This window comes from Ptychodera flava, chromosome 10 (assembly GCF_041260155.1).
Source record: "Ptychodera flava strain L36383 chromosome 10, AS_Pfla_20210202, whole genome shotgun sequence".
NCBI lineage: Eukaryota > Metazoa > Hemichordata > Enteropneusta > Ptychoderidae > Ptychodera > Ptychodera flava.
The window spans coordinates 29,898,001-29,913,288 of NC_091937.1; the positions used below are offsets into that span (position 1 = coordinate 29,898,001).

The 15,288-nt window shown below is 36.3% G+C and overlaps 1 protein-coding gene across 2 annotated transcripts in view; it reads right to left on the reverse strand.

The window, feature by feature from the left end:
• LOC139142475 (cytoplasmic tRNA 2-thiolation protein 1-like) overlaps window positions 1–15,288 on the reverse strand; it is a 61,056-nt gene that overhangs the window by 3,235 nt on the left and 42,533 nt on the right. For both annotated transcript variants that reach the window (XM_070712415.1, XM_070712416.1), the window contains exons 2-11: window positions 8,734–8,857; window positions 8,478–8,596; window positions 7,516–7,572; window positions 5,657–5,714; window positions 4,624–4,743; window positions 3,820–3,869; window positions 3,286–3,350; window positions 2,162–2,286; window positions 1,153–1,300; window positions 434–470 (exon numbers count right to left, since the gene is read on the reverse strand). In XM_070712415.1, the coding sequence (XP_070568516.1) occupies window positions 434–470; window positions 1,153–1,300; window positions 2,162–2,286; window positions 3,286–3,350; window positions 3,820–3,869; window positions 4,624–4,743; window positions 5,657–5,714; window positions 7,516–7,572; window positions 8,478–8,596; window positions 8,734–8,857 (903 nt within the window). The remainder of the gene's footprint in view (window positions 1–433; window positions 471–1,152; window positions 1,301–2,161; window positions 2,287–3,285; window positions 3,351–3,819; window positions 3,870–4,623; window positions 4,744–5,656; window positions 5,715–7,515; window positions 7,573–8,477; window positions 8,597–8,733; window positions 8,858–15,288) is intronic.

Sequence of the window (15,288 nt, forward strand, 5' to 3'; positions counted from 1 at the left end):
CTTTACTGAGCAGGTCAAGAACCTTTGCACAGAATAGACTCATGACTGAAACATGCATTCATAGATTTTTATTATCATCTCAATATAAAGATGATCGATCAGATGAAATTGAAAGACATTAGACTAGCAAAGTCTCAGTAAATTATCAGAGGATTTTATCATCCAGGCCCGTAAAAGATGTAATGAATGTCATGGAAATGTGATGGAAATATCCATCCTACCCATTTTTTTTCAATGGTTCAGTCTATTCCAATTCTTTCACTTGACCCATGCGGAATCCATCACCGAGAACAGGGGGTGAAAGAATCCTTTACCCATGAGGGGTAAGATGCTGCTTCACAGTGACAAGCATTTGTAAATTTATAGGATATATACATGAGAAAAGAGATTGGGAAAGACGCATGAACTGAACCATTAATTCATGACTACATACCTTTCTCCTGACTTTATTTGTCTTCCCAATGCCCAACCTGAGTAGAAATGAATTTTAGGGAAATTATGATTTCTGAAAGCCTAGCAACTTCAAATTAACCAAGAGAACGTACATCATGATTTTGTGTCAGAGAAAAGTACGGTATAGCGATATATTTGAAATGTGGCAATAAAGTTTAACACAACCAAGTTAAATATATTTGACACTAATGTGTCTGTCTCCATGACATCACAATTCCGTTTTTCACTTCCAATATTCACGTCACTCATCTTGATGAAAATAGGTCATTTTAATTGATGACATTCTCTCTCACACAAATGGCACTGTTGTTAACAACGAGCACGGCAATACAATGAGTTATGACTGTACCACAGAATTTATTGCAAGAATGTTTAAAATTTACTTGCACCTCCTAAAAGTTAGAAAGTTCCATCACTCGAGGACATTCCCTATGTAAGAGAGGGGAGTGTCAAGAGCGCCCTCAAGCGATGGATCTATCAGTTTACCTGAAAGTTTACTTGAAATTTCAACAATGTCGAGTAAATTTTAATAACAGTACCACCATCTAAATGGTGAATCGTGATAAATTTTGTAGTAAAAGAGCTTCTACTTGAGAATTTCCCATGGTGAGTATTTGAAAATAATATTGCTGAGATATGTCTCATGACATTACTTGTGTTCATTATTTTGGAATACAGAATGAGAAGTACAATACTAACTTTGGTAAGCCTTTATTGAGACCTTCCAGTAAGACGCAGGCTTTACAGGTTGTATTGCTGGAGATGTACCCACACTGTGCACATGTCATCTGTGTTGGCATCTTAACATCTCTCTTGATGGACAAGCTTTCTCCCGAATGGATGATATCTGAGATGATTAGAAAAGACAAATGCACTTGTTTTAAAAAGCATCAGTCCTCACTCCCTTGTTCCTCATTGGTGCTTGTTGATATCGACTATTTACATGCATGATACATTCCTGCGTTCTCTGGTGACAGTTGTGTCAAGTTGATGAATGTTTTTAGAGATAAAGCTGATAGATAACCTGCCTCTTTGACGTTTTGAGCTACCAGTTTGCTCATTTAAACATACCACAATATACTAACTAACCGAGTGACTCGCATATGAAAGAAATTTAATGTGATAATTATTCAGTAGCATCTAACTTTCACTTGCTGGGCAATACAAAGGCTTTGAAAGATATCCACAGGTTTTGATTCTTTTGATCCAATCTTGACTTGATAAACACACTAGCTAAGTACAATCACCTGATCAAACATGGGTCAGTTTAAATGTTATGTTTGCTTTATTGCTGTGTACAAAAACGGTGTCAATGCTCAATGTCAATTGAGCATTGACATTGAAATTGAGCAATGACAACAACATTGGTTTTTATAACTTTTTCATCGACCTCCAAAAGCTTCATTTTCTGGAGCTCTGACTCCATTTTGCTTGGTCAGAGGACTCTTAAATAATGAGCATTGCTGCCATCTTGCTCTTTGTTATACCCCACCCGCCCCCAAAAATTATGTAGAGAAAATATTTAGATTTGTCTAGGGTACTGTCATGTTTTTAGCAAGGGCTGATTTGTTTGGATAGCTATGGGAAACATGTAAGTGTTGCTGTGTGTAGTGGCCAAGACTGTGGATGCAGTGACCATTCATGAGGGTCAAAGGTGAACAAACAGGTCTGAACTTTGTAAAGTTTGTTGACACTTGGGTTGACTCACCAATGATTGCACTTGGTCGGACAGCCTCTAAGTCTTTCAGGAATGTCCTGGCATGACCTCTGTATGCATTTGGTGAGTAGATACACTCCGTGGAAAAATAATCCAGTTTTTTGAAATAAGCATACCTGTCAACAGTCCAAACAAAAATTTAGTTGAGCATACAATGTTATGTGAAGGAGAAGATAAATAAATGTGATGTTCTTGTCCATGTTAAAGGGACAGTCCTCAATCCCTGGTTCTCGCATTAGTCCTTATTGACATTTGGTATTCACATGGTGTTAGCCCTTTGTTTTCCATTGAAATTTTTTATCAAGTTGGTTGGTCATATTTACTTTTAGATAATGCCTGCCCCTCTAAGTCTTTCACCACCATGGCTTGATTAAAGGCATGTGTTGGCACCAGATTGTCTCATCAGAAAATTTACCCACCAGATTACAATTTCAATGGAAAACAAAAGGCTATCCCAGGGATCGCGAACAGTGCCTTTAAACTGTCAATCCCCAGCTCCACATAAGCAGCTCCACAAGCATTATTTATAACAATGGATTTGGGCCAAACTATTGTGGTGAAAGGATTAAACTGTTTAGAGTTTACTTTGCTATGATAACATTACAGATCAGCCACTCTTGGATATTCTATTGCGATAATATCAAGCATTATAATGCAACTCGTTTTCCTCTAAGGTGGCTCATAGGCAGGCTGCACTGGAACATGAACTTGAAAGAGTTATTTTCAACTACCCCAAGTTTCAAAATGCTCCATCGAAAAAGTAACATACTGATGAAACAATATTCAAGAATTTTTTTTAAAAATTGACCAAACTTAAAATCCATTCTACTACCCTTTTGCACTGAGAGTCAAAGTTGTTGAACTCAATTATTTCATCCAATGGTCATGCATGGTATCCAGGAGAATGTAAAATCAATGCACAGAGTCACAAGCTATATACCTTAACCCTTTGAACCCAGCTGGCTAGGACAAAAATGTCCATATGATGTCATAGGTCACCAGGGGGTCAGGGTGCATAGGGCTAACTCGATTTGTCAGATGCAAATGGTATGATAGAAGTGAGGATGATAAAATCTAACTAGAGTTGACACAGATAAAAGGCAGAGTGGACTTACATAACAATTTCTTTTTCATAGGTGTACTTGAATGGCTTGCAGCGGGGTAAGTAGCCTTCATTCCCCTGGAGAATTTCAAACAGAAATGTTATCAATAATTTAATTTTCAGGCAACAAAAGTTCAAGTATTTCCAACACTTGTTGAAATAATCTCAGTCTCTGGCATGTGAAAGTTGACAAATATCTCCTCCAGGAGGAAAAATTTGCACAACGTTCTTGTCAAAGATACTAAAGCTAGAGATGTACACTGCTCAAATGTAACTGTGAATGAGGAGTCATATATTATTTTGTAAATTTTACAATGATACATATAACTTTTAGTAGGAACAAATATTGACATTAATGGGTAACCTTAGTCTTACCTGCCTGTCGCAAGTAAACCTGACATAATTGGCTAGTACAAAATTCATGTAAATCTGTTCTCCTTTTCACTAATGCTGGGTGAAAGGTTTTCTGCAGCATGGCGTCCTCAATATAACAAATATGACAATTTCTTTGTTTACAACTTTCTGGGTATGCTTCTTGCATACTTACAGTGGTAATGGCGGTGCATCTCCGAAGTCTTGCAATATCTCCCCTGAGAACTGTAAATAAAAGTTGGAATAAACTTGAAGTGTTTTGCGGATAATCTGTCTTCCAAAAGGTTCGTCAAATCACACTGTTTAAAGCTCCATAAGCTGTATCTTTTGGCCATTTTTGGAATCCCTAAACTGTAATTTAATGCCAAGCATTTATCATATCAACACAACCTATTATGAGTATATTCTCCATTGTTATTGTTGATAACTGTATTCAAGTCCAGACTAGAATTCATTTGTAAATGATAAACAATGAATACTACACACATACAAGCTGTGTTGACAAAAAGAATACTCGAAATTTCAGCATGGCAAACTGATTAGGGACAGACACGGTAGTTGATATACAGAAGCAGACTACTGAAAACTTGCCACAAGTTACAGCTTATGTCCCTTTAATATATGTACACATGCCATGCGTTTAAGCAGCATCACGCTTTGATCACTACTTCAAATTTCATTGCCCCTACATCACTCTGCATCAAATAATTAAATCAGGAAAGGGGACATCATTGTGGTAATTCATTGAGTCTCACCAGCAATGCACAATTTTAGAGTTTGTACAAGACAAGTTCTGACTATCAACTGATTCTGGATTACGGTAAAGACCTTTACACCTTTTTTCATTTTTTCTGATTACAATTACTTCAGTACTATATTTTGGCAAGAAATGGGAAAACAAATGCAAAATTTCCGAATTTTTGATCGAGGATACCCTGTTGGATACAAGATTCTATGGAACACTATGATTGATAGTTACCATTCATAAGAACTGTTTCTGCAATATCATCTGCGTTGTGACCTGTTACTATTTTATCAGCTTTCACGAGAATTGCACCACGATCCAAGGCCTGCCGTCTGAACACGCCACAGAAAGTACCTTAATGGAAAAAGTTGACTGCATTAAACTAATGTAAGGAATATTTTTTGCTATGCAAAACTTCCATTGACTTCTTGTCAATGGAAAATCTGTATCAGGTTTTGCATTGGATATTGAATAATCTACAAATATTTACTAGAGAAACAGAATTTTAATGAGTATTATATCATACCAGTATATTGATGGTGCAAATACAGCGATCTGATTGGTCAAGACGCGAAAAGAACCGTGGTATTTTGGCGATATACCATGCCTGGCATGCGCACTAGCTCTCGGCTTGAGGAAAAGTCCTTTTATGACATTCCATGCCAGAATTTCAATATACTGTTATGATATAATGGCAATAAATCACATCCAGCGACGGTATACCATTCAGTTTTGACCAGTTCACGACACATATGCACTCGCTATCGCTCGTGTATATGTGTCGTGAACTGGTCAAAATCTCGTGGTATACTGTCACTGGGTGTGATTTATTGCTTAAATATGATTGGAACTAATTTGGGATAAATTGGATTTTTATGTTTTTCAGATTTCTCAAAAGTGTTTGGTGCCGTATAACTAAATGTTGCAATATTACAAATTACTCATAAAAACAAATGTGTAATGTAAAAAGAAAAGCTGATGAGATTACATCTGTAGATTAAATTGACATTACTTCACCATCCAATTATCCCAAATTAGTTCAAATCCTGTTGAGTGCATGTAAACAAGATGTAACTTCATGTTGAATATCCGTTCTGGCACAGAAAACATGAATACCAAAAGACAGCCATACATAGATGTATAGATTTATTTAGATATGGTTTGAATTCAATACTCCTTCTGAGTAGCAAACTCTGATCGTGCCCAGCAAGTAAACATTGTGTTTCTGGGTGTTTTTATGGCTCCATTCGACAGCATGGGTACTCACAATTATTTTTCAGTCCTATTTGTTTAACAATTGCATCCATGGTCCAACCATAAAGCTCCTGGAGGTCAAAGAATACATCTCAGTTGGACAAGAGACATAACTTGAATCTCTCATTGCAGGAAAAACTGTGATAGGGCATAGTAATTTCTTCAACATCATCTGTAGAGGGCGCCAGATTTGTCAAAACTCAAACTCTCATACTGGTATCGCTTTTCCATATTATGCTCACTGAATATCATTTCACACATAAATATTCTTGATGATGACAGCAATACTGCTATCAGCGTTGTTTTTTGAATAATGTCAGTCGCTGTCCAAAGATAGAATCTCTCGCATCAATAATGAGGTGCATATTCTTGAAGATTCTTGAACGTATTGTTGCTGACAGATTAAATACCTATATTGTCAGCCATTCATTAGATGAACCAATGCAATCTGCCTACAAGCCAGGACATAGTACTGAAACAGCTCTTTTAAAGGTAACAAATGATATTTTGCTTGCCCCGATGATAAGTGTGATGTATTCTTGGTCTTACTTGACCTTTCTGCTGCATTTGATACTGTCAACCACACTATTCTATTAGATCGTTTAAGAGACCAATTTGGTCTTTCTGGTTATGCACTTAAGTGGTTTGAGTCATATCTTTCAAATCGAAGTCAGTGTGTTCTTATAAATTCCACTCAATCATCATTTCATCCACTTGATACCGGGGTACCTCAGGGATCAGTGTTAGGTCCAATTCTTTTCAATGTTTATACCTCTCCGCTCGGTAAATTAGTTGCTAGTCATGGATGTCTTTATAGTTTTTATGCTGATGATTCAACATTGTATATGTCTTTCACCAGGGATAATGCCATTAGAATGATTTCAAATCTTGAAAATTGCATTTCAGATGTCAGACTCTGGATGTCTACAAATTTCTCACTTTAAACGATGATAAAACAGAATTTGTAATTTTCTCCTGGATTGTCCATCTGATAGAAATATCACAGAAATTTGTGTTGGAGATGCTAAAATTCCTGTTTGCTATCAGGCCAAAAGCCTAGGTGTCATCCTTGATTCTCATCTCACACTGAGACCTCATGTTTCAGAGATCTGCCGTACGGCAACCTTTCATCTACGACGCATTGCTCGTATTCGTAAATATTTATCAAGGTCTGCCACAGAACAACTTGTCCATGCTTTTATCACATCTCGTATTGATTTCTGTAACTCTCTGTTGTATGGACTTCCGAAAAATTTAATCATTCAGATTCAACGTGTTCAAAACATGGCTGCAAGAATTGTAACTCGATCAAAATCTCTCTTCATATCACCCCTGTTCTGTACCAGTTGCATTGGTTACCGGTGACACAGTGCATTGTATTTAAGATGTTAGTCCTGACTTTTAAGTGTATTCACGGGCTTGTTCCCAGTTATCTTTCAAATATGATATCACTCTATGTTCCATGTCGTAACTTGAGGTCAGCTGACCAGTTCAGACTTCGTCCGGTTCGATCGCGCACAAAGAAGTATGGAGATCGTTCGTTTAGTGTGGCAGCTCCCATACTCTGGAACAGTCTTCCATTAGATATTCGGCGTTCTCCTAGCCTGTCAATTTTTAAAACTAATGTTAAAACTTTCCTTTTTAAATTTGCTTTTTAGACTTTGGTTTTAGATGGTTTTATTGTAGTTTTTTTTTATTACTGTTTTAATTGCTTTTTGTGATATGTAAATTTTCTCACAGCGTCCTTGATCACTTTGTTGTGGATATTGACGCTTTATAAATAAATTATTATTATTATTATTATTATTATTATTATTATTATTATTATTATATTCTGTTGTTATCGTTGAGGAAATTTTCTTGCTTGCTTACCTCATAGGATACAATCTTGAGAGGTAAATCATACTGTTGTTGATTTCTTTTGACCGTCTGGAATATTGGAAAAGAACACAGTGGTGAAACCCAATACATGTACTGAAACTTGAGTGAAAATGTGCCTTGGGGAAAAAGATATTAGGACTCTCAAATTTTTACTATACTTTGTTGATCTGCTGCTGACTGCGGAGTCATTCTGAAGCTTGTCGAGCAAATCAAGTAGTCACTCTTGTTTTTGTCAAGGCTGAAAATTGGATCTTTCCCAATACAACTAAGGGCATAAGGTTATCTTGAATTCAAAGTATGGTAAAATTTAGGTAATTTGTCTCTCTACTCCAATGGTGACCCCTGATTTTGAAGTTTAACCATTTCATCACCATGGCCTGAATCCATTATTATCAATGGTGATTGTGGACCTGTTTACAGGGAATTGGGGGTGAACAGTTTAAAAGTTTCTGTTCCCAAGGGGGATGTAACTTTTAATGGCACTTCCCAAAAAATGGAAATAAAGAACATTCACAAGAAATGGGGAAAAACTAATGGAATAGAAGAGAGATACACCTTATGGGAGAAATGTTGTGCAGGGTAATAATATTACATAAAAAGTTTACAGTCACAAGACACTGCTTACATGTACCGGTATGTGCCACATGTATAATTACTTTGTGTAGATGTGTGTTACACACGTTTTTTACTTAATTAATTGCTTCTGAAGAATGGCTCAAGCATTTAACTGATAAATTGGAGTGTCAGAGTTTAAATGTCTCAGCAGTCACCAATGATATGTTTGCCAAGCAATCTCATGGTATTTAGGATAAGGGAATTTAGAGCATGTAGAGCCCTCTCATTGGCCTAAAAGAAAGTAAACTCGTGGCGTTTCTGTGAACCATCACATTTGAGGAGACAGAGAATGTAAGACTTTTTTCATCCACATTTCACTTTTCTTATTTTGATCTTACCTCCAGAGAGTCATCTCGGTATCCAGTTATTCCCTCATCAACAGACAGGAGTATGAGTTGAATTCCGTAATCATAGCGTTCATTCAGTGTCTTCAAGACGTATGCTAAGACAGTGGAATCTATGAAGGTGAAAATAAAACACATTTTGTTGATAACTACATGAAATGATCCAATATTTGACATTCCAGGTATAAGTAAATAGAAGTGGGAATCTAATCTGCTATCACTGGTGTCATTTTTGTGACTTTGCTCCTACCTTTGCCTCCAGATGCACCTACGGCCACAGTCTCTCCTCTGGTGAACAGCTCAGCATCAGTGATAGTCTGATGGATTTCAATCTCAAAGGCGTAGTAAAAACATTCCCTGCACAGAGCATCCCCCTGCAATGTGAATAAAAACAAAAGGATAATTAAGTGACCAGAGAGGGCGTACAACATGACAAAACACTCCTCACAATTTGAGAGCTCCACACAGATGCTCTTGAATTTGGATAGGAAGTCAGTTGTTGACAAAAGAATGCACATTGATAGTTTTACAATTCACGCACATCTTGGGGAAAAAATAATTTTGATTACGATTGTTCTCTCTAACTTGATAAGCCTGTAGCTTGTGCATGTATTACCGGTACTTAAGTATACAGAGGAATCAAATGGATTCCTAAAATTCTCAAATTGACTTACGGGATTCAGTGATTGTGTAACTTGGAAACTTTAAGTGAGGATGCACTGCTACTTATTAGCACAAGTAATAATGATTTTCTGTGAGATTAATGTCTTCCTTAACATGATGGATGATGTCTTTACACCATTGCTTCTTTGAAAAAATATCTGAAACTAGAAATTTTAAATGATTGTGTGTGCGTGTGCAAATCAGGTGCACTGCCCCCTTAAAGTAATAAAAATTTCTGAACTCCTGGAGTCAGTTTGGGACTTTTAGGAACCAAGGTCAGTTGGCCCTATACCAACTAACAGATCATGCAAAAATCACAATGTTCTTGAGTTATAGAACCCCTGTGATCACTGACACTTGAAGTTTACGGCAGTATGCACCTCAAAAGTGAAAGACTTAAACTTTTTATCAAACTTTCCTCAATGAAACTTTCAACTATCCTCTTACCAAATTACAGATAAACATGAAGGGTGACCTCATGAACTACAGAAGCAAATCATCTAACATTTACCAATACATGAAATTCAAAATGGCCACCATCTCTGTGTTAACTATATGGGGGAAAAAATTCGATTTTCAAAAAACTGAGATGGTGAAAATTTTTCTCACTCCAAGAGCTGTAAAATGAGCCACAACAAGTGATAAATCAAAACTGCATCGTGAAAATTTGAGAGTCTAAATAACTGTCCAAAAGGTGCATTCTACCTTAATGAGAACAACAATTTAGAGGAAACACAGGGCATTCATTTTTACCAAACACTGAATTGATGGGCTGTTTCCTAATTTGAGCCACCATACATTTTCCACCAGTTCCTCCTTTCTCTTTCCATCTATCATTGACAATACAATGAACTATTTGGGAACTTTTGAACATCCGGGATTTACATATAAAGCTACCAGAACCATTTATCAAATCAACTACACAGTCATGTCTTGATGGAAAATATACACTTTCAGAGTAAAAAGTTATACATTTCGTGAAGGAATGAAATACAGGAAGCACTGATAGAGTATCTCATACTACCGGGGTATATGTTTTTCGATTGTACTCAGAGAACAATGGTTACCATTTCTAAATATTCGATGCCAGATGATAAGTACATGAATATTTCACTCTGATAAAGAATTATTTGCATGAAATTTTAAACCAAAAGAATGATCATTAGTGTAATTTGCATATATGAATATTAATCAACCTGGCATCTTGCACTAACAGGTTTTATAAGTTCATAAATCAATATGCCTTATCAATGGCTCTGCATTTGTTGAGACAAAAAATAAAACTGAGTGAATAAAACTCAATTCACAAGGACTTGACAAAATCAATCTTCAAATATTTTACCTATCTTTAAATTTTTAGTCATATCATTTGATTCTGTAATTGCTTTCACTTGCCATAATTACCATACATCTACTAGTGTTTTGACTCAATTTGTTGCTGTCAAGGCCATCTAACAGAGAAAATCTTAGTCATTGAGCTGCTTGTGAAATGTAAAAAAAATAACTTGATAAACATTCATTGCGCTTGCTCACTGCATTTTGCATACAGTCATTCCATAGTACGACATGTCATAATGCAAAGAGTGACATGTAGCTAGGGATGTTCATGAAAATCCTGTATATGTTCAGCATTAAGTTTGTGTAAACACGTATATAATTCTTCATTCTAAATTCAAACTATGATTATATAACCACACAGACAAGTCAAGGCAAAGGCATTTGAAATTATGAATATCTTTCTTCAAAATGAGCTTCTTCACACAGATGTTTGCAAGGATGGGCTGTAATGTACTGATTTGAAAGTAACACTGAGAAAACGCAAAGTGCAAGCTAACAAGAGTTATCATCGACCTGTTAACTGAACATGCGGCTTCGTAAGTTTTGAATTCAACACATGTTGCCCTGTTGCAGCAATAAGCAGCGAACAGAATGCATGTACCAGAACCACCAACCAACATGGACGTAATTAAAATAGAATAGGCTCTATAGCGTGGTCAGCTCCGGGGCAACTATCCATCATTTAAAACTCATTGTGCTTCTAGAAATTTTTTGTCCCCCTAATGTAAACAGTGTGAAATGTAATGTCATTACTCAAAGCAAATACTTGTAAATTTTCACACATCTGTCACCGAAGTCCGTCCATAGAGTCCGGTCTTTTTTTGCGACTGATGCACATGGCTGTATCGCATACTGGTCTTCTGTTCAAGTAACTACGCTGGCATGCCCACGCAGCCAATCTGTCGGCTGGATCAACGACATGTACAACCACCCCTCCACCGAACAAAAGCCACCTAATGAGGGCTGTGTTGTTACGATTCAAATTAAACAGCCATTCTTTCATCATGAGTGTCTACTGTTGTCACCAGAGAGGTTTTAACCATTGCATACTGACATAAACTCCACAGCAGAGCTGATTTTATGCTATACCCACAAAAGGAAACTTCTTACCTATTAAACTCTTTCACCAGCATGCTGCAGAACACAAACCCTCCATTTGTTTTTAATGGACTGTTCAGAAGTGTCCATTTTCAAATGGGGAGAGAAGGATGTAGGTTTGATGTAATTTAGAAATATTCTACCATATTATTCGATAGAGCTTTAGCAACTGTACAACATACCAGGACTAATTTTCATTCAAACAAAAAAATTGGTAGAATGCTACTGGGCCCGGTACACAAAATGAAGAGTATATGACCAACAAATGATATGTTCTCTTATGTATTTCTCTCGACATTTCCACAATTGGACCAGTTGATTCCAGAAAAGGCTGACAGTATCCTAGATACCCAAACCATTTATGGATTGAATGTCTGGGTTTATTTGTGCAAGCTTGAAAAAAAATACCATTCCTTTTTCTGGGAAAATTTACCCGGCACTTGTGGCAGAGGTCCTATACAATTCTTTAATCTGTTCCAAATTCAATTTGTATTTATTGAATCATGTGCGATTTCAAGTCATTTCAGTTCTGATTAACCTATCATATCGTTCACACCGCACGTGGCCCGACAATAAGTAGCAGTATCTTTAACAACATTTTAACTAAATATTGGCGGCATACACAAGGGCTCAAAGATACCGATGCATATCTCATCTATCTGCCCGGTCGCCTAGGTAACAGTGAATGCAAAGGAGGAGAGTCAAGACATGGAAGCAAACACTAGACAGCCATGAAATCACACTCCACAAGTAAATGATTACCTCGCTGCTTTTCAATGCACCCGTACACTCCAGTCTTTAAACATCTGTCAGCTAACGTTTAACACTCTGATTTGCTGTAATCGATCGAGGAGAGATATTTTTAGAAACAAATTTTTTTTTTGGAGAAAACCAATAATGCACTTGATCTGAGGAAATATTAATTCATAACTTGTACCTGACCATGTTCAAATGTTGCCTTGCTAGGAAACGGAATGGCAGTCTGATATTGGGGAAATCATTTGCTACTCATTACAGATAATATTTCAACTTGGCGTCTTCTAGTTCATCTATTATTTATTGGATTCAAAGATAATGGTGATAGGACAAGATATTTGTAATAACTACATGACAAACAGATAACTTTATTTGATCTTTGAGATTAAATTTGAAAGAATTAATTTGACCTGATTGTCCTTCACTATTAGCTGGCACAGACCTGTTGATAATTCATTATAATTTATAAACCACATCTTTGAAAATTGCTGCAAAACAATGTGGCTAGATTCACTATTACTTTAATCAATTCAATGCTAGCTTCTGAGTGTGTAACTAAGTGTAGGAAATATTTTTTGAATAATTTTACCATGGTGATGGTCAAATTTACTGATATACATGTAGTTCAGTATTTGTGAAATTAGAAGCACTTTCATGGCAATACTAATAGACAATATTTCCGATAGTAATTTCAAAGTTTTGTGTATATCTTTCTACATACATATACCTACACAATTTGTAGGAATTTTACTTAAAACAACAGAACATTGAGGGAGAAAGTGTACCTCAACATGCTTTAGGGAGCAGAACAATAAACAGTAAATGACATTAAAAACAAAAATATTAGGGAAAAACCTCAAAAGTTCCAGTGGAGTGAGTTGTGACTCTGATATGTCCAAACAAACCAATGTTTTAGGTCAATGTCAAACCAGGAAACAACATTGAGTCCAATAGTTTGAACATTATTTTTCCTGAATATCATAACCCCAGTGAAAAAGAAGTCGTCACTGTATTTCTTCAAACCCCTGTATTTCGTAGTTACTGTTCTGACCACTTGAAAAACATTAGTCAGGCATCCCTGCGTGTAGAACTTCAACTAAGAGACAATCAATCTCAAACCCTGTAACAACACTTGCGAACAAACTCCATTCACAATACCTTGCTCGGACAAAAATCATTAGCTTCTTGAGGATGACTGAACTTGGTGCATCCCAACATCAAAGAGCAATCACTGATCATCTGCCGTCTTTTTTGGTCTCCATCAATTGTGACATGCATGTTACAAACAGAAGACAAGCTTACTTTCAGACACTGATATGATTCACATGGCTCGAGCTCTGCACTGAACTTAAATGGAGTGACGGTGTCTAAAATCTAATCAAAAGATTGCTGTCTTCTGTCCAGCCCAAACATCAGCTATTTACTACTTGATAACTGTTACGATAATTTGCGAAGTCATTATCATTTTCCCATTATTTCAGACTAATTTTCCTAAATTCCAGCCGGTGAAAATGCAGTTACAGCCTTCCCATTTTCACAGGCAGCCAGCTTCAAATGAAAACACTGTCATAGTTTGAACTTGATTGATTACTGAGTTTACTCTGAAGCAAATTAAACCTGGACACTGTTAGGAGAAAGCCCTTAGGGATTGCAGAGAATTAATCAGTAAAACTAACGCGACTAGTACATGGTTTTATGCTCAAGAAGAACCAGTTATATTTCCTATACTGTTGCACTTACTTGGTACCTAAAATTTAATTACCAGTCCCGGCTTGGAAAAGGAGTTCTAAATTTCATGCTTTATCTCTGTGAGCACCAAAGTCAATTTTTGTCACCTTATAATATATACCGGCCCTCTTGTAAATTTTTTTCAGATTTCTGTCAAAATTTTGTTTAAAAACTGTAGCAAATAAAATATGTTGTCCACTTGGTACGAAATTATCCAAAAAATTACAGAAAAATTTCCAAAAACTGGTAAAATGTTGTACTAAGCTTTTGGTGGAAAATTACGGCACTCGAAGGGTTAACTTCTGATTTGGGTGACAAATGTTTTAGGTCTACTAATACTATTAGCTGCTCATAGTCTCATATGATAAATCAAAAACAGAAAACAACCTGAGAATAATAACATTCCTGAGGCAAAAGTGGTTTACTTTATTAAAACAGACAACAGGATCATTATGGTACAAAATATTGATGACATTAAAGCTCTCAACAAATGCGAATGTAAAAAACTTCAAGAAGCCAGAATATGTGTGACTTGAGTTTCAAGTATTTAGGCGATCATCAGACAGAAACTATTCATATTTCAGCTGTACCATAATAATAAAAATTAATATTTGAGCTTTACCAAGATGGCTGTTTATCATTATCATCACTCAGACTGACATTGTCAATAATATCTGAACCTTGACGCATTTTCCAGCTTTTCTGTCTTTTCTGCGGTCTATTGATTCAACTCTTCAAATCATGCAGTAAATGCCTGGTGTTCAACATACACAGCCTGTAATGCATGCGATGTCCAATGACACCAGTGACAACAGAAGTTTAATCTATACAAGAAATTATGTGTTAAAGGGAAACGGTCATTTTAACTGTACCTGAGTGAGTTTCTTGTTCACAAACAATGTTAACAAACAATGTATATTTTGTGCACGATATCTAGATTCACCTCATCATCATAGCTGCAACATTTAAATTACACGATGTCAATTATGACAGACATGTTTTATCTTTCATCAATCACCATCATACCTTGGATATAGTATTTACATTGGTTGCATGGGTCCCATATGACCTTTGAGCGCAGTTCCAACTGTATCCTTTTAAGGTAGAACGCACCTCAGGGACAGATATTTTGACCCTCAAACTTTTCCGATTCTTTTCTGATCTACCACATGTGGTGGCTCATTTTGAAGCCCTTTGAATGAGAAAAACTTTTACCATCTTA